This window comes from Pelobates fuscus, chromosome 8, assembly GCF_036172605.1.
Source record: "Pelobates fuscus isolate aPelFus1 chromosome 8, aPelFus1.pri, whole genome shotgun sequence".
In the NCBI taxonomy this organism is placed as follows: Eukaryota; Metazoa; Chordata; class Amphibia; order Anura; family Pelobatidae; genus Pelobates; species Pelobates fuscus.
Window position 1 is genome coordinate 39,236,183 of NC_086324.1, and position 25,533 is coordinate 39,261,715.

The 25,533-nt window shown below is 39.5% G+C and overlaps 1 protein-coding gene across 2 annotated transcripts in view; it reads left to right on the top strand.

The window, feature by feature from the left end:
* The window catches only part of COL28A1 (collagen type XXVIII alpha 1 chain), a 78,714-nt gene that overhangs the window by 49,513 nt on the left and 3,668 nt on the right, over positions 1–25,533 (top strand). For both annotated transcript variants that reach the window (XM_063429705.1, XM_063429706.1), the window contains exons 18-35: positions 508–576; positions 3,142–3,213; positions 4,561–4,629; positions 9,037–9,108; positions 9,480–9,548; positions 10,196–10,264; positions 10,525–10,593; positions 11,376–11,444; positions 12,118–12,186; positions 12,803–12,871; positions 16,891–16,959; positions 17,158–17,238; positions 17,730–17,765; positions 19,763–19,799; positions 20,935–21,492; positions 21,942–22,204; positions 24,785–24,878; positions 24,979–25,155. In XM_063429705.1, the coding sequence (XP_063285775.1) occupies positions 508–576; positions 3,142–3,213; positions 4,561–4,629; positions 9,037–9,108; positions 9,480–9,548; positions 10,196–10,264; positions 10,525–10,593; positions 11,376–11,444; positions 12,118–12,186; positions 12,803–12,871; positions 16,891–16,959; positions 17,158–17,238; positions 17,730–17,765; positions 19,763–19,799; positions 20,935–21,492; positions 21,942–22,204; positions 24,785–24,878; positions 24,979–25,155 (2,011 nt within the window). The remainder of the gene's footprint in view (positions 1–507; positions 577–3,141; positions 3,214–4,560; positions 4,630–9,036; positions 9,109–9,479; positions 9,549–10,195; positions 10,265–10,524; positions 10,594–11,375; positions 11,445–12,117; positions 12,187–12,802; positions 12,872–16,890; positions 16,960–17,157; positions 17,239–17,729; positions 17,766–19,762; positions 19,800–20,934; positions 21,493–21,941; positions 22,205–24,784; positions 24,879–24,978; positions 25,156–25,533) is intronic.

The window sequence follows — 25,533 nt, forward strand, 5'->3', positions numbered from 1 at the left end:
CCTCCCTACTTCCCTATAATCCTAAATATGCCTCTGTTATTTATTTTTTTGTTTTTTTCTAAATTCTCTCCCCTGTCCATTCCTTACTTTTTCCTTTCCTCCAAGACTCAGAGCACACACATGAGCTCTGAGCCGGTGAGAATGATCCAATCAGATACTTCTCTATGAGAAGCATTTGAATGGACCACAGAGCATGAAGACCCACAAGGGGAGCTTTGCCACGTCCTTGGATTCCAGGTAAATATATTGCTTATTTTACATGTTTATTCTAAAATAGGGCACCAGGTGCACAATGCCAAATGCAACATTATAAATTGAAAAATAAGTATAGCCAAAGAGGGTTTGTGTAACCCGTTAATGACAGAACATGTTCTTGATCATTACTATTAATATCAGCATGATTATTGAACTAAATAATACAATTCAGTTAACAAGGGTATCAAACACATAGTCACGTGGAGCATATATCATTTTACTTAAATAACATATTACCTACTTGTGTTACAGGGAGAACAAGGTCTACCAGGTGAATCTGGAGTTCCAGGAGAAAGAGGATTAGGAGAACCTGGTGCAAAGGTAACATCAAAGTCAGACACAGAAATATATGTTACTGTTTTCAGATTGGTTTAGTGTACTGTGCTTCCATTATTCAACAAACCCCTCTGAATAAACAAGGGATGGGATGCACAAAGATAATGGCACATGTATCTAAAAGTGATCACGTGTTATTTTCACCAGCATTGTGTTATATTTGTTGGAGTTTCTATTAATAGCTAAAACGGCCCAAAGGGACTGACCTGATACCCACGGCTGCAGTTGCCTACATCATATTTTTCTTATGTCTCTCTGTATGAGTTCATAGTTTTATGTTGAATTTTTCACTTCTATAGCCTGGCTCCGTAAGCTAATGGTTTATGTCCTTGTTAAGTCCCTCCATATCTAAGTTCCTGCAATGCTGTTTTTATGTCCAGATGAGCTTCTATTGCACACTCAACTCACCTAGGCCTTTTCTGTTTAGCTTTGGCCCAATATGGACACAACCCCAAGACAGTGAAGGCTTACCAGAAGCCAACCACTTACCAACTAGTGCCTTAAGTATGCCCTAAAATCTGGCACTTCGATAATGAGCCTATAGGCATATAACTAGTACTACCTGCAGCCTCCAGAGTTAATTGCTATTATCCTTTTGGATCTTACGAGAGATCCATTTTGTTATTATTACATTTGTTATAATGTTACATATATCACAAAATTTGGGTTATTATTGTAGTGATATGTGTACATTAAAGGACTGTGTTGCTTTAAAAGGCTGGGGGATTCCCGGAGTAGGAGAGCACTCCATGTTGTGAGTTTATGTTTTGTGACTTATGGAAGTAAAGCTGTTCATATGAAGTGAGTGTCAGCATTGATTATTCTGCAAGAACCACAGAAAAGACAACAATTACCAGCTACGTGTGTATTCTGTCGATGCTATTTTTATTGTTCTTTTTATGCACTCAGTTATACACATATTCTGTTGTAACTATTACAGTAACCCGCAAAAATAAAGAATTGGAAAAAAATAAAAATAAATAAATGAAAAAGTGACAGATGGCAAAAAAAAGGAACAAAAAAAAAAAGCTGTAAATGTACAGTTACAAACTGAGTATTAGTATTTGCTTTCAAAAAAATTGCTGCAGCTTTACTTTCCAATGCACTAAACCAGGGGTGCCCAAAAGGTAGATCCCTAGATGTTGTAGAACTACAAATCCCATGATGCTTTGCATGCCTTTACAATGCCTTTAGTATGACAACGCATCATGGAAGCTATAGTTTTGGGTACTCCTGCAGTAAACAAATTAAAAGTTATTATGAGCCAGAGAATTTAATACTGATATTGGAATTAATGGTTTTATAGGATAATCATTATGAGTCAGGGTTATTCACTTAAGTGAGAATTGATGGAAACTAAAAGTGAATTTAACATTTAAAGCTGTATATAAATCTCCCATATATTTCAAGAAGATCCTGGTGGTCTACCACTAGACCGAGGGGTTCCAGCCCTCTGACAAATTAGAGAAAAATAAATAGAAATTTTTTTATTTAAAGCTCAAGTAGCCAAAATTGGAACATGGCTGGCTTGAATAATATTTACAGTTCAGCTATTTTGAATTTAAATTCACTTTGAATTCACTTCAGTTCAGATAATAAATAATTAGAATTCCAGATAATTTACATTTTACTGAATAATCCTATAGGGTACATAACATGTTTGTAAATGCTTCAGAACACCATAAGGACTATAGTGCACTATAGTGGTTATAGTGCAAGCTGTGTCTCTACACCACTGCAGTGTTAGTAGTAAAACCATTTTCTATCGGTATAACTTCTTACCTGCGGTCCATCAGGTGCCGTGACCTGCCTTTCTGCAGCTGGAAACTCTTTACTCTGAGCTAGAAGTGGCAGTGCAGGGCTTAGCTCATTGGCTCAAAGCAATCAGCTGCCGTGTTCAGGAAATTAGCTAGCCCGCTTAGCCCAGGTGATTCCAGCTTTCAGAACCAATACAGGTTAGGCAGGGAGCAGCACTGGCGGACACCATCTAAGAAGTGAAACAATTGGTGCACAGTTTGACTTCTTATATTGGTCACCACCCCTGGCACCATAACCACCACAGCTCACTGCAGTTGTTATGGTGCTTGGAGGGCTCCTTAAAGATAGTTTTCAAGCCTGACCTCAGCTTCCTGCTAAATAATGGCTTACCTTTTATCTGTCTTTGGAAGAATGTTAAAGCTTGCATAAAAAATAGCAAAAAAAAACAAAACAAAAAAACAAGATATAGAATGATGTTTAGGTGCAAAGAATACATTTCACATCGACTAAACTGAGACCTATTGTTTAAAATATTTCTGGCTGGTGAAGAGCCTTAAAATATTAACACAATCAACTTTTTATGCTCTGTTGAGTAACACAAAGCTTTCTTCAACTGACAAGTTTGTTTTTAAATGGCATAAAATGTTGCATGCTTCAATTATTTTAGAAAAAAGGCATTGCACACTGTTTATTCTCTGTTTGCAGTAAGATTACTTTAAAACTTAAAGTGTGCTCCCAGGTCCTGTCTCGAGTAGAGGGAATATTTAAACAGTTTTTTTGTTTTTATGGCAGGGTGAGCCAGGATCGGCTGGAATGGCAGGTTTGCCAGGACTTCCCGGGGAGGATGGAGCACCAGGACAAAAGGTATTGTGTGACATCTTTTCACAACCTGTTCAATAAGTATCTATACAGTTTAAAAAAAAATCAATATGAAACGGACACTATAAGCATCAAAACAACTCTAGCTCAATTCTCTGCCATTTAGGAATTTAGTAATTTTGTTTATGCAGCCCTAGTCAAACCTCCTGGCAGTGACCGACATAGCCTCTTACACATTTCCTGTAAAGAGATCTAATGTTTAAACTTCCTTTATTAACTTCCTTTATCTTTTCGCCTGCTTTTTAATAGCCTTCTAGTCTCTGCATGAGTATCCTGTGTGTGATTAAAACTCAATTAACAGAACGGGAGATAAAAACATTTAACATAAACACACTTCTGCTGTAAAATCTGAACTTTTTTCATGTTGGCTTAATGAGTCACAGTCACAGAAACAAAGGTGATTTAACTCATAAATGGTGGAGAATTGAGCTGTTAGCCTGCTGGGACATGCTATATACAAATTAGGTGTTTAGAGCATCCCTTTAATATGCTGAATTTAACAAGTTATATTGCAGTGCTAGGAGTGATAGTCCTGACGTACAGTAAAGGGGGCATAGTGTTAGTTGGGCTGTGGAAACTTAGGTTTAAGGTTCGCCTGCTATCAGGATGCTGTGTACTGTAACTAACTGAGAGTGATGGTCATTACTTAATTATTTATTTGTGTTCACTATTTAATAAATAATAAGTGGTAGAAAATTAGGTGAAGTAAATGATACCCTCATTAATGACGGAACATGAAATGAACTCGAAGGAATCAAAATTTACTGAGATAAGAAACCAATAAGGATTATTCAGAGTAACAGCAACACAGGGCATATATTGTAACAGACGGGATTATTTTCTAAAGTGAAAATTCAAAGTTACCGGTAATTTAAATTGAAGTTTCAAATTTAAGGCCAAAGCAGCCAATGTGAAATATGAAATTCTTTTTGAAATGTAACTTTAGTAAAGAGTCAATGAAAGTCAATTAGAATGTGAGAGTCACAGTTAACCATAGAAACCTGCATTAGAACTGTGATAAACTGTGAATTCTATGCACGTACATGCTCTTCCTCCACGTCAACTGAACTCTAGCCTTAATTTCTCAAGCTAAGTGAAGAATCCAGGGAAAAACAGCAAGAGCCTTAACAAATCTACCCCATACTCCCTCTGCCCTTGATCTGATCCTCAATATTTTCCTTTGCCCCTATGTCTTGTTTTTTTTTTCTTGTGTTCTTCTCTCTTCTGAGCTACCTAATTTTTATCCTCCCCCTAAAAACCAAAAACAAATCTCCATTTTTATACATATGGAACTCAAGAAATACTAACCCTTTGTGGATCCTTTTTTTAAAGGGTGAGCCTGGACTTCCTGGTCTCAGAGGTCCCGAGGGGTCACCTGGCATTGGTATACAAGGTGAAAAGGTCAGTATGAGCACAGAAAATATATGTAATATTACATTAAATTCCTAAACTATGACTATTACGTTTCAGATTTGTTTTTCTACCATGGATTTTATATATCAAGCATGTCATGCCATTTAATCTCTGGCAAAGGAGTGCGTATATTAAAATATATGACTATAAGTCATGTTATAGTCTACATTTAATATATTTATATATAGTTAGATGCACAGATACAGCCATGTATAGTTGCATATATAAGCACTGCTGAATATGCTGGTGCTATATAAATGCCAATATTAATAATGTTATAACTACAGGTATGGACGAAAATACTTCCACTTGCGGGAATATCACCATCACATTCACCTAGATATCCCATTTCTCACAACTTACTCTTCCCGTCCGGATCACAGGGCCTATTATTATAGTAGAAACTGGCTTAGACAATGTCCCTTTCACACCTCGTGAAAGTATATGGGTAGAATCGGGATTGAAACAACTTACTGACCTGGCAGGACCACAACCCCCAACCGTAGTAGTAGTTCTTTCAACTAAAACACTTCTTGAGAACGCTCAATCTCCCTGACAGTGGCATTAGAGACAACACAGAATTTAAACAAATGTGTTCTAAAAAGACTACGCTACCCAAAACTATCTCCAAATGTGATAGACTACTTCAGTTCAAAATGCATCCCACACTTGCACACTAAACAGGAAAATGAAAACACCTCTTAGGGTCTTCGATAAGAGAGAGCAAGAGGATTGAAACATTTTGCACTATATTCCACATGCATTCCAGCGTATCTCTACACGAGGTCAAATATAAGTTGGCCTTGGGATGGTATCTCATGCCAACAGATATCCACCACTTTGATCCAACATCGTTCCCCCTATGCTGGAGATGTGGAAAGTCAAGAGGTGACCTACATCACCTCTGGTGGACTTGTGAGAGGATCTACGACTTCTGGAAGTCGAGTGGGGAGACAATAGAGACTGTAACTGGTAAACATCTTCCACATGAGGCGGATGCTTTATTTTTTAGAGTAAATCTGCCTTTGACTAAGTTGAAATGCTCACTGATTTATTTCATGCTTACCGTGGCGAAGGCCACCATCATAATGTGTTGGAAAACTAAATGGAAGCCAACTGAGAGGGAATGTTTTATGAAAATAGAACACTATCGCGTTTTTGAAGAACTGAGGTGGAACTCACTAGGCAAAGCCACTAAATACTAAGTTATATGACAACTGTGGATGACATATTTGACATCTACTCACCACCACGACCCAAAGGTCGCCACACATCCAGGCAAAACCAACACAAATGCCACAAAAGCTGATATGACAGTCACTTCTATGTTTATGTTATTAACGTCATGAAAAATATATATGTAACTTCGATATTGATTGAATATGTATAGTCATGTGATGTTCCTTTGTAATACATTTTAGATCCCACTTTGTTAGAATGCTGGAAACATTGTTGTTTCTGAAACGCCTTACATGAGATATAATATTGATACATGCCTTGTTGATTCATGATGACAATTTCTAAAATAATAAAAATATAATAAATAAATAAAAAAATAATAATGATATAACAAAGCTATCACAAAGCATTTATATTGGAGGTGCATTAAGTGAGTCCATAGGAGAGAGTCTTGGCTTCCACCGTATATTAATTTAACATAAAGGAGACCTAAATTAAAGTAACATTTAAACAGTTTGACTTCTTAGTGTGGGAGGGCACAGGGCAATCCTGAAACCATAACCACTGAAGGACAATGTAGAGACTGTGGTGCTTGGAGTTTTCCTTTAACCTAGATTTTCTATGAAAGTTCAGTCCTTTAATATGGACTTTAATATGGCAGAAGGTATGACATGTACCTGTCTTGCCAAAATCACATAATATAACACTACATGTAATAAATACTATGTTATATATGTATGACATAAAGAAAATTGCTGGTAATTGAAGATAATTTAACTTCCACACTATAAGCGTAAAGATAAAAATAATAAAAATCGCTTCTGAAACAGGCGTCTAACTGTAATTTCTTCCACATGACCAACTGTACAGCACTGAGCACTTGGAGGGTGACTATAAGTGAGCATCCGATCACATCTTTTGGGGAGACCCAGGGCCGCCATCAGGGGGTGACAACCATGACGGTTGTCACAGGCCCAGCAGTCCTGGGGGGCTCGGACTGCTTTGGCAGTCCAGGGCCCCACAATTACTCTCTGCACATATATATAGCGATGATCGCTTTATATATGTGCAGCCGCGGGTCCCCCCCCCCGGCTCCCTTTATTTGCAGAGGGGGCCCAGCGGACTGCAGGAGCACTTTACAGATCTTCCCTCTCTCTAACTCCCGCGAGACATGCGGTCGTTAGAGTGTTGCCACGGGTTACCACGGCAACGCTCCGCGCGGAGCGCACACCACATCTCACGGGAGTTAGAGAGAGGGAAGATCTGTAAAGTGCTCCTGCAGTCCGCTGGACCCTCTCTGCAAATACAGGGGAGCCTGGGGCCCCGCCATGCCACCGAACCACCAGGGATGGAATCTTTCCCCCTCCCTGAACCAGGTAAGAAACAGGGAGGAGGGAATATCTTTCATTACATTACATGCATACACTAGTAAACACACACACACACACACACTGCATTCATTACACTGACACACACACTGCATTCATTGCCCTAACACACACACACTGCATTCACTGCACTAACACACACACTGTATTCACTACACTGACACACACTCTGCATTCATTACACTGACACACACACTGCATTCATTGCCCTAACACACACACACACTGCATTCACTGCACTAACACACACTCTGCATTCACTACACTGACACACACTCTGCATTCATTACACTGACACACACACTGCATTCATTACCCTAACACACACACACTGCATTCACTGCACTAACACACACTCTGCATTCACTCCACTGACACACACTCTGCATCCACTCCACTGACACACACTCTGCATCAACTCCACTGACACACACTCTGCATTCACTACATTGACACACCTCTGCATTAACTATACACACAGCATCCACTACACAAACATCCTGTATTCACAGTACACACACTACAACTACCACACATTCAAACACTCTGCATTCACTATACAGAGACACTGCATCTAATACACACACTACATCCACTACAGACACTGCATCCACTAAACACATTGCATCTAGTACACACAAACACTACATCCACTACACAAACACACACTACATCTACTACTCAAACACACTCTGCGTTCACTATACACACTGCATCCGCTACACAAACACACACTCTGCATTCACTGCACAAACAGTATCTAATACACACAAACACTACATCCATTACACACATTCTAATTCACTTCCACTATATACACCACATTCAGTCCTGCATCAGCGGACTAGGTAGGAGTCCTGTGGGCGGACTCGTGGGTGGGCCGGGTGGGCCGGGGGGAGGAGGCGGGGGGGGGGGGCAGACCTTGTGCTTTGTTAGGGGCCCCAAAATTTCTGGTGGTGGCCCTGGGGAGACCGTCTTATAAATATATCTCTTCATATTTACATTTGTTTCCAGTATTACTAGCACAAAGTATAGGTTACATTTTAAAACTTGTAGTGAAATTACCTTTTCATTTGCTATTTTTGAGGATGACGGGTTAACTTTAAAGGACCACTCTAGGCACCCAGACCACTTCAGCTTAATGAAGTGGTCTGGGTGTCAGGTCCTTCTAGGGTTAACCCATTTTTTCAGAAACATAGCAGTTTCAGAGAAACTGCTATGTTTGTGAATGGGTTAAGCCTTCCCCTATTTCCTCTAGTGGCTGTCTCATTGACAGCCGCTAGAGGCGCTTGCGTGATTCTCACTGTGAAAATCACAGTAAGAGCACGCAAGCGTCCATAGGAAAGCATTATGAATGCTTTCCTATGTGACCGGCTGAATGCGCGCGCAGCTCTTGCCGCGCGTGCGCATTCAGCCGACGGGGAGGAGAAGAGGAGGATCGGAGGAGGAGAGCTCTCCGCCCACCGCTGGAAAAAGGTAAGTTTTAAACACTTCGGCACTCTAGTGCCAGGAAAACGAGTATGTTTTCCTGGCACTAGAGTGGTCCTTTAAACAGATGTCAATGGAGACTGACTAAATCATAGACACAATGTATCATCAAATAATTGCTGCTTATTAATGTAACAATGATTATAATAAAGTAGTTAGACATTAAGTAAATTCATTTTCTTAGATAAATACTAAAGATAAAAAGGGATTTTCCAACAGTCCACATAAATGGTTTTCTTTCTTGTCCAAAGCACTTCAGTTGTGCTTCTCTCTCCATGGTTACAATACTAGCAGAATTATAAGATTTTATTTGTAAATTCTTATTTGACATTTTTTTCAGGGTGATCAAGGTCAGCGAGGTATCCGCGGATTAACAGGACCTCCTGGACCTGCTGGACCATCTGGACCAAAGGTAATTTCATATTTCAAAAGAAATGCAATTTGTTCTTCTACAGTAACTTACGGTCGATTCCATTTCCATAAAACTAATTTAAAAATTGGATATTAAAGGGACTCTCACTTTAGACAGACACTTATTACAATATGTCAATTCACCGTGTCCAATATGACGTGGACCTGCAATTTCAGCACAAAAATATTGTCAATACTGGACTGTCTCTGTAAAACCTATTATTCCAGAGGTTGGAACAATGTACTTTTTGTGAGCTGGAAAACATGCAGGAGTTGGTTAAAATTGTGGTCGTGTAGGGTGACTGTCCTCGTTTATGGTCCAATAGCATGTATTATTTATTATTTATAAATAATGTGTTCTCCCAATTTTAGGGTGAACCAGGTGCAGTGGGACGGTTAGGGCTTCCAGGTCCTCCCGGCCGTGCAATCGTTGGGCCTAAGGTAAGTGAGACTCAAATACTGATCAAGGTTGCAATATGAGTAAATAAGTTTGGTGGTGTGTGTGTGCCTGTAACAGACCGGAGAGAACTATACAAGTTGCAGTGGCTGGTGTGAAATAGAAAGAAAGGACATGTAGTCAGTGGAATCAAAGACTCTTTATCCTACTTGGTTGACAATATATTATTAATTAGATATGTGGTTTGCTAATGTAAATTATCCAAGTATTGCATGTAACACATACAGAGTAGAGATACTATTGGTAAGTGCATGGGATTTTATCATATCCTGGGATATATTAAATTAAATATAGAAATTTTATTTTTAAGTACTCAACAGTAAATAATATTATACAATTTTATCAATTTTAGACTTATATTAATCAAAATTGCAATTTGATTATTGAATTATTTTTCTCATTTTATACTCCATATAACTAGAATAAGTGAGTAGAATAAAGCAAGTTTATTCTGTTTATGTAAATACTATATTACATTGTATTCACTTAAGATAAATTATGTGAAACCTTTTCCAAATATTATTTTTTTTTTTTTTGTCTTTAAGTCCTGCTACTTTGCCTATAGGAGGAAAGGCACCGTTAGATCATGCATTTTTTTTAAATATATATATTTTGTGTTTTATTATTCAAGGGTGACATTGGCCCATCTGGTCCTCAGGGTTTAATAGGAGAACCGGGAATTGGAATTGCAGGACCAAAGGTAAGGCAGCTTTTATTTTGGGTTAGAATTATGAGTTATTACTAATTACTAAAGTTAAAAACACAGAAATCATTGTAATTTAGAACTGGTGTCAGGCTATAAAAATATTGCATAATATCAAACAATTGTTTTGCTGATATCAATCAGCTCAGTTAAACATGGTGTAAAACGGGACTAAAAAAAAAGAGGTTTTATAGATTACATAAATATAAATGTAATAGTTATGGAAAGAGTGAATGTGTTTATTTTGATATCCACAGGGGGACAGAGGAAATCCAGGGCCACAAGGACCATTTGGACCAAAGGGAGATGGGTACCCAGGCTTACCAGTAAGTGATCACCTACTCTCCTTGTAAATGTTAAGGGTTACTTGTACTTGAGGCGATGTCTACTGTACTTATCCTGATTCTTAAAAAGCTAAAGTTCTGGACTCTCTTAGTACAGAAAGGGTTTCCTGAGTAATAAACACTAACTCTGCTACGATAAGCCAGCAAAAAGTGTGGAGTACACTTCTGTACCCTGGACATACTCTTAACACCTTGTTTTGTTTATGCAACAGTTTAACCCCTTCAGGACACATGACATGTGTGACATGTCATGATTCCCTTTTATTCCAGAAGTTTGGTCCTTAAGGGGGTTAAAGAGACAACAACAATATTGCACGGCCATAATTATTGCTGAATTGTTTGGGGTTTTTTGTTTGTCCTTTGTTTTTTTTAACTTAATTTTCCCAAATTGAGTTGTTTTCTTTTTAAATTGAATCAATAATGTTCTATAAATATTTGGAAGAACTAACCAAATGTTGCAAACACCTCACTGGGGATCAATCTGCAGTTAATTGTATTCAATTTAAAACAGGGATGCTGTTGTTTCTTATGTAGAAGCCAAACTGGAGACTTTATCTACAATGTTCCTCTTTTAATCTTGTTTTATTTTTTACTTAGAACTTAATGCGGTATTTGCATTTTCATTTCACAACAGATGATTTTTTTTTAAATACCACAGACACAAAACCATTTTTATGAATAGTTATTTATATACATATATGTATGTATTTGCTTTTTTTACTGTTGTTCTGGGTGTAATTGATCTTTTTTTTTTTGTAACTAAGGGAATGCCTGGACTTCCTGGACCTCAGGGGGATCCTGGATCAGAAGGCTTTGGATTACCAGGACCTAAGGTATATTTGTTATTAATATTATTTTTAAGCCAACTGCGGGGGATATCACATTTTGCTTTGGGCTAAAACATCAGAGCTTTTAGAAACTAGCTATGCCGCTGGAGAAGAGATTCCAAAATGTCAGCAGTCTGCAAAAATGTCCTGGCACGTTCCTTCAAACCTCGTTCTACCCCTCTTTCTCTACAGCACTGTATTTTTGAGCCCCTTGAGCTCTGGATCAGTGCAGAACAAGGAGATGGGTATGAGAAGTTTTGGAAGCACTGTGTTGTTGGTAGGGGTGTATATGTATATGTTGTGCCGATTGTCCTCCTTGACAAAAAATGCCCACTGCATTGTACTTGTAGCCAAGAAACAAGCCCTGCTTTCATCATTTTCTGATAATATAACCATCCCAAGAGGAGATTGGGGTTTAATAAGTGAATGGGAAACCATGTGCAATGTTGCAGGCATAGGCAACCTTCGGCACTCCAGATGTTTTGGACTATACCTCCCATGATGCTTTGCCAGCATTGTGGGTGTAAGAGCATTATGGGGGATGTAGTCCACAACATCTGGAGTGCCGAAGGTTGCCTATCCCTGCTCTAGGGTGTGAATCTCGCTTTACTTGATGTTGTATTTTTATTCACTTTAAAAAGACTGTGATGCCAGTTTATCATATTTATCTCATCAACAGGGCGATCAAGGTGTTAGAGGACCTCTTGGTGTCCCCGGACCACCAGGTGAAGGTTTACCAGGACCAAGGGTATGTCATTTCAACGTTTTTATCTCTTTACAGCTGAAATGATGTTAAATCATATTCCTAATTTTTATTATCCGTGTTAATAATATGAACAAATTCTGACCATTCTGAAATACTCCTATAACATTCTGGTTGAAATTTCAGTAAATGGCGAATTATCAAGTTTGCAAAGATATTGTTTTAAACTATAATTTGTAGACATTCCCATCTAAACTTTATAACTCTTCTAGAATTTATTTTTGCATAGGTGCTTATGCATTCAATTGCCCCATTTTAAGTATGTAGTAACATGGGAAATTGGAAAAAATAATCAGAGATGATTATACAATAAATCATGGGATTTAGCAAAGAAATTTCAAATATAATTTTTTAGCTGAAAATAGCTGAAAATAAAATTTTATTCCAATTTGGATATTTTAGCCTTTACGAATGCAATTCCCTTGCCAGTTCTTCACAACTCTTAGTTTTGTAAGTAACCTTATTTAATTGAGTGACATGCTTTAGAGGTGTCGAGTGTTCCTTTATAGATGTTTTATTAAATAAATAGAATTCTAACAGTAGATAAGCAGATGTATTTATGGTAAACCATTAATTGTTTATGTGTTGATTTTCTATAAAGGGGAATGTAGGGAAGCAAGGCCCACCTGGGCCCCAAGGACCACCTGGCGAAGGAATTCAGGGAGCAAAGGTGAGATAAATTATTTTATACCAATAATTTACTTGTAACCTGTTCATGACACCACCCCACCCCAAGTTCCTTACTACATTTATAGATAGAATCCCACACACAACTTATGGTTGTTCCAAATAGCAGCTGCAAACACTACCAGTAATAAGCACAATCCAACTTCTTAACCCCTAACACTCAGTCCTCCTCCTTACTTCTGCTCATTCTCCTTTCCTCCAATTACCTACCCATCAGAGCAATGCTCTATACTCTCCTCCTCTCCTTCTCTCTTATCTCCCTCAGAATCAAAATATCCCATTCCACCCACTTCCCTCAACAACACACTCGCATTTACATTAATCCCTCTTTGCTACACTCCCCCCTTCTCTCATCTCAAGCCCTGCACTCATTTCTCTATTCTCTCTCTCCTGCTCTCACCCTAGTCGCTGCCCATATAAAACCCATTCACACCTCCTGTCACTATCTTTCCTCCTACTTCTGGCAGCTGGTGACGTCTCTCCCAACCCAGGGCCCCTCACCTCATCTGCTCACACCAAAATAACTAGAAACCATGCAAACCTCCTCCAAATACCCTGCAGTTTATCCTCCTCTACCAAAATTCAGTGTGCACTCTGGAACGCTCGCTCCATTTGTAGTAACATCAAATCTACAGCTATACATGACCTCATCATCTCTAACTCACTCACAATACTGGCACTCACTGAGACCTGGCTGTCCCCATCCGATACCGCTACTCCTGCTTCTTTATGTTTCGGTGGTCTACAGTTCTCCCATACTCCTAGACTCGACTGTAAAGGAGGTGGTGTAGGCATCCTTCTCTCCCCTCAATGCACCTTTCAACATATCCTCCCTGCCCCTGCCCTATCCTTTACTTCCTTTGAAGTTCACACTGTACACCTTTTTAAGCCCACTCCTTTAAGAATTGCCATCATCTATCACCCCCCCGGTCACCCTAAACTATTCATTGAACACTTTTCCTCCTGGTTACCCCACTTTCTTTCCTCTAGCACTCCCTCTCTCATACTTGGGGACTTCAATATCCCTATCAACAAGCTCAACTGCCCTGATGCCTCTCGTCTGCTCTCTGTAACCTCCTCCTTTGGACTCACACAGATTTCTTCCTTTCTCGCACTGCAGGAAACCATCTTGACCTCATCTTCACCAATCTCTGTACCACCTCTGATCTCTCCACTGTTCCATTTCCTTTGTCTGCTAACATTTAACATCTGCATACCCCATACCAAAATTTCACCACCATCAACTCTCCAACCTCGCAGAAACCTCAACTCCCTCGATCTCCAGCACTTCTCCACCACACTCCAAACACTCCTTTTACCCATCTCAAATCTCAACTGCCCTAACTCTGCAACCTCACTCTACAACTCCACTCTCTCCTCTCAACTTGACATCATGGCACCTCCTACAGTTAAACGCAGCAAGTGCCCCCAACTACAACCCTGGCACACCAAGCTGACCCGTTACCTCCAAAAATGTTCAAGAACTGCTGAACGCTGCTGGAGAAAGTCTCACTTTGCATCTGACTTTGTCCACTATAAATTTATGCTGCGCTCCTGCAGCATGGCTCTTTCCTCTGCAAAAGTAAACTACTTCAAAACCCTCATAAGCACACTGTCCCATCAACCCAAACACTTGTTTCACACTTTTGATGCTCTTCTTCGCCCTGTGACTCCCCCTCCTTCCACCACCTTGTCCGCCACAAACTTTGCATCTCATTTCACTGAGAAGATCTCTACAATCAGGAGATCTCTAATCTCTCTCCTACCCCTATCATTACATCACCCAACCCCACTCCCCCTGCCATCCTATGCACATTTGCACCTGCTACAGCACAAGAGGTTTCTGCTCTGCTCCTGTCCTCCCGCCCCACCACCTGCTCCTTCGATCCTATTCCCTCGCACCTCATCCGCACTTTGTCTCCCTCTCTTGCTCTTCCTCTCGCTAGCATTTTCAATCTCTCCCTTTCCTCTGGCACATTTCCCTAGCCCTTCAAACATGCAACCGTAACCCCAATTCTGAAAAAGCCCAACCTTGATCCCAACTCCCCATCCAACTACCGCCCTATCTCGCTACTGCCATTTGCCTCCAAGATCTTTGAGAGAGTTGTGTACGCCAGATTGACAGACTTTCTCGAATCCAACTCTCTGCTTGACCCCCTTCGGTCTGGATTCCGTGCTGGTCACTCTGTCGAAACTGCTGTGACCAAAGTATCCAACGATTTAATTGCTGCTAAATCTCACGGCCAATACTCTATCCTAATCCTCCTTGATCTTTCTGCCGCATTTGACACTGTTGATCATCAACAGCTTCTTCACATTCTTCATAACTTTGGTCTACAGAATACTGCTCTCTCCTGGTGCTCCTCCTACCTCTCCCAGCGCTCTTTCAGTGTTTCTTTCTCTGGTTCTGCCTCTTCTCCCCAACCCCTCTCTGTCGGCGTCCCCCAAGGTTCTGTCCTCGGCCCCCTATTGTTCTCTATATATACTGCCTCCCTTGGTAAACTCATCAGCTCCTTTGGTTTCCAATATCATTTATATGCAGATGACACGCAAATCTACCTGTCCTCCCCTGATCTCTCTCCGCCCACCTTGACTCGTGTTTCTGACTGCCTCTCTGCTATTTCCAACTGGATGGCTGCTCACTTACTTAAACTCAACCTGTCCAAAACAGAACTTCTAGTTCTTCCTCCCTCAAGTGCTGCTACTCCTGTTGTCTCCATCCAAGTCAACGGCGCTACTATCACCTCTACCTCGCAGGCTCGCTGCCTAGGGGTTCTTTTCGATTCTGACCTCTCTTTTACTCTCCATGTCCAATCGATAGTCAAATCCTGTAGCTTACAACTCAAGAACATAGCGCGCATCCGCCCATATCTAACGCCAGACGCGGCTAAGATACTGGTTCATGCTGTTGTTCTCTCTCGCCTTGACTACTGCAATCCCCTTCTCACCGGTCTTACATGTTCCCAGCTTGCACCACTGCAATCTATAATGAATGCGGCTGCGAGGCTTATTTTCCTGTCCGGTCGCACCTCCCACGCCTCCACGCTCTGTCAGTCCCTGCTTTGGCTTCCAGTTAGATATAGGGCCCAATTCAAAATTCTGGCGCTTGCTTACAAATCTCTACATAATGCTGCTCCAACATACCTATCCTCCCTCATACACAAGTATGTCCCGTCGAGACCCCTGCGCTCATCCCAAGACCTACGCCTATCCTCTGCCCGGATCCCCACCTCTGACGCTCGCCTTCAAGACTTCTCTAGGGCTGCACCTATTCTGTGAAACTCCCTTCCCTCCTCAATCAGACTTTCACCCAGCCTCCACTCCTTCAAAAAAATCTTTGAAAACTCACTTCTTCATTAAAGCGTATCAATTAAACTGTCAGCAGGCTTCTCATCCCCCACCCCATGACTCCTTTCCTGCAACTGTCAAAAATGACCTACCAAGCACTCAATAAACCCTTCTCTAACAAACTATTTAATTCCCCTACTTTAACCCTTTGTGTCACTATACCCCACTCCCTCTAGCATGTAAGCTCATTGAGCAGGGCCCTCAACCCCCTCTGTTCCTGTACGTCCAGTGGTCTGATCTCAATTATGTGTCTGTTAATCCACCCATTGTACAGCGCTACGGAATTTGTTGGCGCTATATAAATAATAAAATAATAATAATAATAATAATAATGACTATCCATCAATGCTCTTGTTTTTCAGTTTGTTTAAAATGTAATATATTACACTGTGAACCTTATCCCCACAACTGACCCCCTTTTCCTTTCTGTATCCCCGCTGTTTATTTGATACACCAATAAAATTGGAATTAAATAAACATTTTAAAATTTGAATATATTTGCTAGGTTACCGCTCTTTATTTTGAGGTTTCCTCCCTCCCATTCTTTCACTCCTGTGGCTTGATACATCTTCTTGAACATATTAATGACAATTACTTCCTGAAATCTTTGTTTCTAATAAATACATAAATAATAATACATCCTATACCTTTTAGGGAGAACCAGGAATTCAAGGTGGATCTGGACCTCGTGGACCTCCAGGAGAAGGACTTTTAGGTCCAAAGGTTAGAGAAATACCAGCATTCTACGTATTTTAGACCCATGTTGACATGTTTTGTAATGTTATTACCATATAGACTCTAAAGTCTGAGTTGTAGTACATATTTATTTTCATGGTGTACCAAACTGAGACGATGAATGAAAAAATGTTTCTTTGTTGTTGTTCACAAAAAATAAAATATGTCTTGTACGATTTATTTTAGGGTGATCGTGGTTCTGCTGGTGAAAGAGGAAGAAAAGGTGATAAAGGTGACACAGGAGAGACTGGAGTACCCGGAGAATCTGTAAGCTTTTTTATGCTCAATTTAATCAGCTAAATTAGAATGCTACCCCCTCCACCCCTCTTCATTATGATGAAGAATGCATCTGGATATAGTCCCTCTCGATCTTTTAATAGATAGTGCTTATGTATTATATTTCTATTCTACAACCCACAAAATCTAAAGTCAACTAGAGTAGCTGTAACTAAATCCAAGTTCAGCTGGTGTTCTGGGGTCAATGTCCAGCTTCTGATTGGCAGACATTCCAAGAATGCAATGCACACATTTCTTTGTTGTATACTTCAGGAGATAAATTTCGAAAGATCTTTCACTCTTACTACAATATTTCCATGCAGGGGCTGATTATTATGTTTCAGACAAGATCTCTCGGTCCTCGAGAGTTCAACTGAGCCCTCTGCTAGTTTGTTGTAGTACCATAGATGGTGGATGGCCTGTGAAGCACTGTTACTTCTAAACTTGGAATATTTATGTATATTTATCTGCTTTTATCACAGGGTCGGCCTGGATTTAAAGGAGAAGCAGGATTAACAGTAAGTATTTAATAAGAGACTAATAAAAAAAAAAACAATGTGTGGAAACTTAGTGCTGATTTACATCTTTAGAAATTTGATTTACATCTCTGATTGGATGTCCTCCTGCTTTTTGAAACTCAATCTCTCTAAAACTGAGCTCCTTGTCTTTTCTCCACCTAATACTGATCCCCCTCTTTCTCTCTCCCTTCAATTGAGTGGTACCCACATCAGTCCATCCTTGCAAGCGCACTGTCTTGGAGTTTTGAGCCTCACATCCAGTCTGTTTCCAAATCCTTTAGATTACACCTTAAAAACATAGTCCGCATCCGCCCCTTCATTACACAAGATGCTACTAAGGAGCTTGTCCATGCTCTAGTAATCTCTCGCATGAATTATTGTAACTCTCTTCTAATAGGTCTTCCCACAAGGCTTACTGCTACAGTCTGTAATGAATGCTGCCGCCAGACTGATTTTCCTCTCCTGTCACACCTCTCCCCTCTGTCAGTCCTTACATTAGCTTCCTGTATCCTATAGGAGTTAATTCAAGGTACTAATCCACACCTATAAAGCACTGACCAATTCTAGCCCCTCCTATATCTCTTAACTGATCCGCGGGTATGCCCCATCTCGGTCTCTCCACTCTGCCCGTGTCCTTCTCCTGTCTGCTGCTCGCACCAGTACAGCCAACTCACGCTTGCAGGCCTTCTCGCAGGTGACTCCTTTCCTTTGGAATAGCCTGCCTATGACCATCAAGCTATCCTCGAGTCAATCATTTAAAAAGTGCCTTAAAACCCTTCTCTTTAGGAAAGCTTTTGGCCTCCCAGAGTAACCTCTACCTTACTTACCTGTCCCTTGCTCTCTCCTAAAGGGCAACACTCTATTCTCTCCTCCAGCTCTGCTTCACTCCACCTTGTTTGATTGCTACCTCCTGTCCTGTTGGGTTTTACACCCCACCTCCTATAGACTGTAAGCTTGTTTGAGCAGGGCCCTCCTCAACCGATTGTTCCTGCAAGTTTTTGTAATTGTCTCATTTATTGTTAAATCTCCGCCTTTGATAATATTGAAAAGTGCTACGGAATATGCTGGCGCTATATAAATACCAGTAATAATAATAATAATAATAACATTGGCAGCCATCTACCTGCATGACATGTTAATGTGAATGTTGGTGAAAGACATTAGCTGTACCTTCAGAATTCATAGCAAAGGCTTATTTTTGTGTACACACAATTAATTGTATATGATCTTTGTATTATACTGTATATGAGTGAGACAGAATATGGAAACATTGTGAAAACATGCACAGCAGGCATTAGTTTACAGAAGCCCAGAGAGGCTTTGTATTTTTAATATCTTTCTGACTTGTCATCTCGAGTAAACAAGTTGTTTTCTCAGGATAACAAATCAGAAAAAATGTAAAAAAATACATGGCATTTCTGGTCATCCATATTAGTTAACCCACATTCTTTAAATTTTTAATAAATATAAATATTCATCTGTGTTTGTTGCACGTTTGTAGCATTCTGCAGTAACCTCTGCCTAAATTACAAAATATATTACACCAGTTAGCAGTGAAGACTTGTATAGCATGGGCCCACGCAGATGTACACACCATACTCTGATGTAAATGGGAAGGATAAGCTTCCTCATGTGGGGTCTGTGAGTGAGAGGGTGGGCATATAGAGTTTTGCAAATTGTTTCATTCAAAAAAATTACGCTAACCACAATTTTGGCACACCTGATAAAGTGCAGGCTATTAGTTCAGCTTCCAGTTCTTATTGTATGCTGAATGTAAGATTTGAATCAAAACACAGGTGTAAATTAAACCTCCTTCCCATGAGTTGTGCTTTTTGTTTTAATCTGACATAGAGTTGTAATACTCTAACAGCAATTGCAAAGATTACAGGGATGCACTGTAAAGCTGTCACAAACCTAGTTTGGTATTAAATAGAATTGCACAGTTATAAGGCACATAATGTATACATGCTAACTATAAGTAATTTTGTATCAAACAGAGAGAAGATATAATCAAGATGATAAAGGAGATTTGTGGTAAGATTTCTTTTATTCTATTTACTTTTAAAACATCCAAAATATGATTTTTGAAAAGTATGTGTCTGACAAGAGAAATGTATATTTTAGCCACAATAACTGATTTGGAAAAATTCTCCAAATATTTTTCCAGAATTTCTATTTTAACCTAAAATTGGCATTTCTCTAACTTGTGTTTAACAATTCCAGGTTTAGCGAATACCGCTTCACATGTTATTTGCGTCTTCAAAATGTGTTGTTGTTGTTTTCCCAAAACATTTCAGAAAAGGGGGGATGTTGGGGTTTCATTACCAAACACCCCAGCACGTTTAATAAAAAAACATATAAAACAATAATAATTCTATAAACGTCATGGTCAGTTCCAAAAATAAAACGAGTCAAACAGGTTAAATTAGAGGTCTTCTCAATTTCGTAAGTGCCGAACCGAATTGCCGAATTGCCGAATTTCGGAAGTGCCGAAGTGCTTCAGATTTCTGAAAAGTGGCAAATCAAGGGAGGAAAAATGATGTGAATGATGACAGGAATCTTGAACAATAAGCTAATTCCTGGCACTGGGAGCCCTATAGATGTGTAAGTGTCTCTGATGGTGGCAGTCCGGGCATTAGGAGCCCTATAGATATGTAAGTGGTTGTGGTGTTTAGGGTTAGGGGTTAAGGAGCCCTACAGATGTGTAAGTGGTTGTGGTGGCAAAGTGCTTCTCATTTCTGAAAAGTGGCAAAACAAGAGAGGGATGCTTACGAATGTCCGAATTGCCAAAGTTCGAAATTGCCAAACTTCCGAATTTCGGAAGTACCGAACCAAATGGCTGAATTGCCGAAGCTGCGAATTTCGGAAGTGCCGAACCGAATTGCCAAAGTGCCGAATTTTTTTATTTACCCGAATTTCCGAATCGAAACGAATTTTAGCCCATGCAGATCCCTAATATTAAAAAGAAGAAAACAGGGAAACCCTTCTTTCTTTAGATTGGCATGTCACGATCCAGTAAAAATCCAACTCTACATACATCATCTGTCTTCTGTTGTTGGGTGTATTAATGTTATATGTTTGCAATATATAAATATAGCATTTAAAATATATTAGTAATACGAACAAACAAATATGCATCTAATCAAACCTATTATTTTTCTCCCATTAGGCTGTGGTGTAAAGTGTAAGGAGATACCTATGGAACTGGTATTTGTGATTGACAGCTCTGAGAGTGTGGGACCAGAAAACTTTGAAATCATTAAAGACTTTGTCACAGCTTTAGTCGACAGGGTAACAGTGGGCAGAAATGCCACTCGGATTGGACTTGTTCTCTATAGTTTAGAGGTTCGTCTAGAGTTTGGTCTTAACAGGTTCACCACTCAGCAAGATGTCAAGCAAGCTATAAGGAAAATGATGTACATGGGAGAAGGCACGTACACTGGGACTGCAATACGTAAAGCTACTCAAGAAGGATTTTTCGGAGCTAGAATAGGGGTCCGCAAAGTTGCCATTGTGCTCACAGATGGCCAGACAGACAAACGAGAAGCAGTGAAGCTGGACATTGCAGTTCGTGAAGCTCAAGCTGCTAACATAGAAATGTATGCAATTGGAATTGTCAATGCATCGGATCCAACACAACTCGATTTCATACGGGAACTTAACCTTATCGCCTCTGATCCAGACAGTGAACACATGTACTTGATTGATGACTTTAACACCCTTCCAGGTGAGTAACAAGAATATATACATGGCCACGTGTAACTGCTGGCTTTATATTTGTACCATAAGGACTTTCTCTTTGGGACGTTTTATCATATTCCTATTTAAGTCATATTATATTGACTATATACCTATATCGCTTAGTTAAGATTCATATTTGGCGCAGTGTGTTCTCTTTCTTTTTTTTTTCTTGTCATTTTATCTTTGATTGTTGGGGTATTCAAGTTACAGACTTTTTCTTGCCTTTGGAGTTAGCGCTGTATCTCCCCCCCCCCCCCCCCCCCCCCCATTTTTTTTTTTTTTTTTTTTTAATATGGGATATGTCTGGTATGTAAGGGCCCGGCCTATATGAAAATGTATTTTCGAAAAATATTTAAATCAAATGATAATGTGATTATTTTGCTATATGAATATGAAGTATAGACTAAGTGATATATAAATGTGTTTTTGCTGTAGCATTGGAGTCTAAGTTGGTTAACCAGTTCTGTGAAGATGAGAATGGAGCACTCATTTACAATCGGATTGGAAGCACAATCAATACTATATCCCCACATAAAGGATCCCCGGGGTCCATCTCATCAGGGACGTATGGCGGCAGATATACTAATTCACAAGAAGAAAGGGTAAACCTACAGCCGGAAAGAGAAGAAAGAGTAAATGTACAGGAGGAAAGACGCAGAACAGAGACAGAACAAACATTTGTGGTACAGCTTCCACCGGTATGGAAACTAATGTTTACATTCAAAGATAATGAAAATACAATGTGATGTACTAAACTATTTTAAAGGGATAGTATGTTAGAAAAGACAATAACATTGAAATAATATCTTATAATAATGTCTTACGAAAAATGTATATATGGTTTCATATAAAAGTTCTTCTACAATCCCAAACTGAATAATAAAATCTTTCGGTAGCATTAAGACAAAGTGAGACAATATTATTACTTAGATTAATGTTATTGTGAAAGATATAGGAAGTTAATGTGTAGATTACTACGCTGTCTGTCGATGTCAATCTTAACTTTATCATTCACTGCTTAGCTACTGAAAATTTGTAGAATATTGTCAACAAGTTTTTGACAGTAAATTGTGTACCTTGCTATGATTTACATGGTAATGGGAACCTGTATGGTGCATTCTGTTTTAAATTGAACTGCTTGGGATGAATAAGAAACTGATACAATAGGCATTATGCTATTCTTGAACTTTACGACAAAAATATGATCCATTTTCTTCTAGTACTAAGAAAATGTGTCGCAAATGTTTAACACATGTCTTGCTGATCTATAAATCAAATAGCAAAAGTGGGACAAATTAGCATTGTGCCTCAGAAAAGCTCAGGTTTTTCTTCAAAAATACTTTTAAATGTAGAAAATAATCCAGGCACTCCAACGAATTCCAAAGCAAAGGCAGTTTTATTAGAACCAGGAACCAAAAGGCAACGTTTCGACCCTTTAGGGCCTTTGTCAAGCTACTTGTCCATTGGAGCACCCTGGATTCCATGACGAAGGGTGGAGTGCACTTCCACTATCTATATATGGCTGTTTCTTCAATAATACGTCTTGAGAAGTATCACAGTGTGCGTTAAAGAACATGTGTTGAAGGTTGGGACGTATAGTTTTCATATTTGCATCTTGCAATGTGGAAGACACACGATGACTGGTCAACTGGGGCAACCATCCAGACCCGGAGAGCGTTGAGTATATGGGCCACCAGCACATGTACAAATCCACACAGTGCTAGATTGACAAAGGCCCTGCACAATTCCTGGAGCTTCACTCTTTAAGTACTATGTCAACGGGTATCCCAACACACCTCCAGCTACTTTGTAGCTGCAAAAAAATACTTCTGCAAGGTTGTTGACCACAACCCTTGTATTCAAGTGCCCATGAGGACAATTGCATGCCTGTCCACCCTCCCTGGAGAAGGGCTGGAAAAGCTGTAGGAGACAAAGCTTTGTCCAGCCTTGGTAACATTCTCTAAGCTTTTGTCTTTTCTCATTTCCTTTTTTTGTTGTTGCTATGCATTAACTTGGCAATCCCCACATTAAAATGGTAATCCAGACATGGACCCCGTGCTGACTGTGCCTAAATCGATCGTCTGGGGTTGCTGTATTTCTCGTGCAGAGGGAACTTGCCAGCATTTTAGTTCTGGACTGCCTTACGGGTGGGACCAGTCTGATATGCTTCAGATATGTCCTCTCTGTCATGGCACAAGTGAGAAAAAACTAATTTGATACCTGAGTGGGGATTTACCAAAAGACAAGCTATTGAGTTTCTCTAAGCTTTTGTCCATTCTCAGAGTTCTCATATCCTTTTTGTTGTTGTTATGCATTTGCTTAGCTCTCCCCAAGTTAAAAGAGTAATCCTTATAGCCTTATGTCTTCACTTTATTGTTCTGACCAATCTACTATTCCTTGCCTTATTTTACATGTGACTGACTACATTGTAATCTACGTATTGCATTTGCTATGCGCTTGCTTCTAATAGGCATTGTTACGCTACTTACCACACAGGGCATATCACCTACGCCTGTCTCTAATATGCTTCGCTAAACTACACTATACTAAACATGGGGCACTGCTGCTCCACTGTGCAAGCACCTATTGTTACTCTACAAAGCAAATTCACACACCATACCTAGACTAACATAGATGACCTAACAATTTCCAGCTACTTGCATCATTCTTTTGCTAAATGTTGTTATATTTTGTAATAATGTACTTAACCTCACTCTGTTAAAGTACCTGCTCAGTTAAGCATGTAAAACAAAAAATTTGTGCGAACTAACATGCCACTGTCTGACTACTGTGAAAGCCTAAGATACGTTATTGTGGTGTCTGTCAAAACTTGTAACCACCTGCACAACAACAATAAAGAATTAAAAAAAAAAAAGAGTAATCCTTACATGGACCTTGTGCTACCTGTGCTAGAGGGGTATCAACTACACCTCAGTGATGAGACCCAAAGGAGGCCGAAACAATCATCTGGGGTTGCTGTAGCTCTTGTGCAGAGGGAACTTGCTGGCATTTTGGTTCTGGGCTGCCATTATGGGTGTGATCAGTCTGATATGCTTCGGAATATGTTCTCTCTGTAATGGCACACGTGAGCAAAAACTATTTTGATACCTGAGTGGGGATTTACCGAAGGGCAATCTACTGAGTTTCTCTAAGCTTTTGTCCATTCTCAGAGTTCTCATATGCTCTCATTTTGTTGCTAACATATATGCAAAAATGCCAGGCCTATTGTTATACAGTATATAATAGAAATGCAATGACAGTAACCATTCTTGTTTCAGGAAAGAGAGGTGATCAGGGAAACAGTAGTTGAAGAGGAAGAGGAAGAAGATTATGATGATGAAAACGATTACTCTGTATCAACAAACAGAAAAGGTGTTGTAACAATTTGCAATCTATTACATTTCAGTTTTTTAGTTTGTAAGTTTATCAAATAATGGTAATTTGTTACTTACTTTTTTTTTTGCCTGTTCAGTGATAACTTCATCAACTGTAATATCATCATCCTCATCAGAGTCTTCCTCTTCTTCGTCATCCTCGTCATCCTCGTCATCATCATCACAACCTTCATCATCATCAAAAACGTCATCATCATCATCCACAGTTATTGTATCTCCATCAGAGACCATTGTACCATCTATACCTGCAATAGGTAAACTAATGACTGCAGTGGACTCAAAGAAAGGTTTAGTAGAAGAGTTTAGCCCAAGAAATGCAATTTGATATGTGTGATTTAGAAAAAGAATAAATGTGTCTGTTTATATAGACCAAGTGATGTTTAACCAAACATTACAGTGGATTTTATTGCTGTGGAGCCGTGTGGCTCAGTTATACACACCAAGCAATCTGAATTTCTACAACTGAGAGGTATTTTGTTTGAGTCCATATTGTTATTATTAACCAAAGAGGGACATTTGACTTTGCTGGCCACTTGCTGTGTTTTTTTTATAAAATAATGCTTGAATTTTTTTATATTGAAACCTCAGAATATTTATTCTATATGCACATGGGCCCTAGCCATAACAGCAAA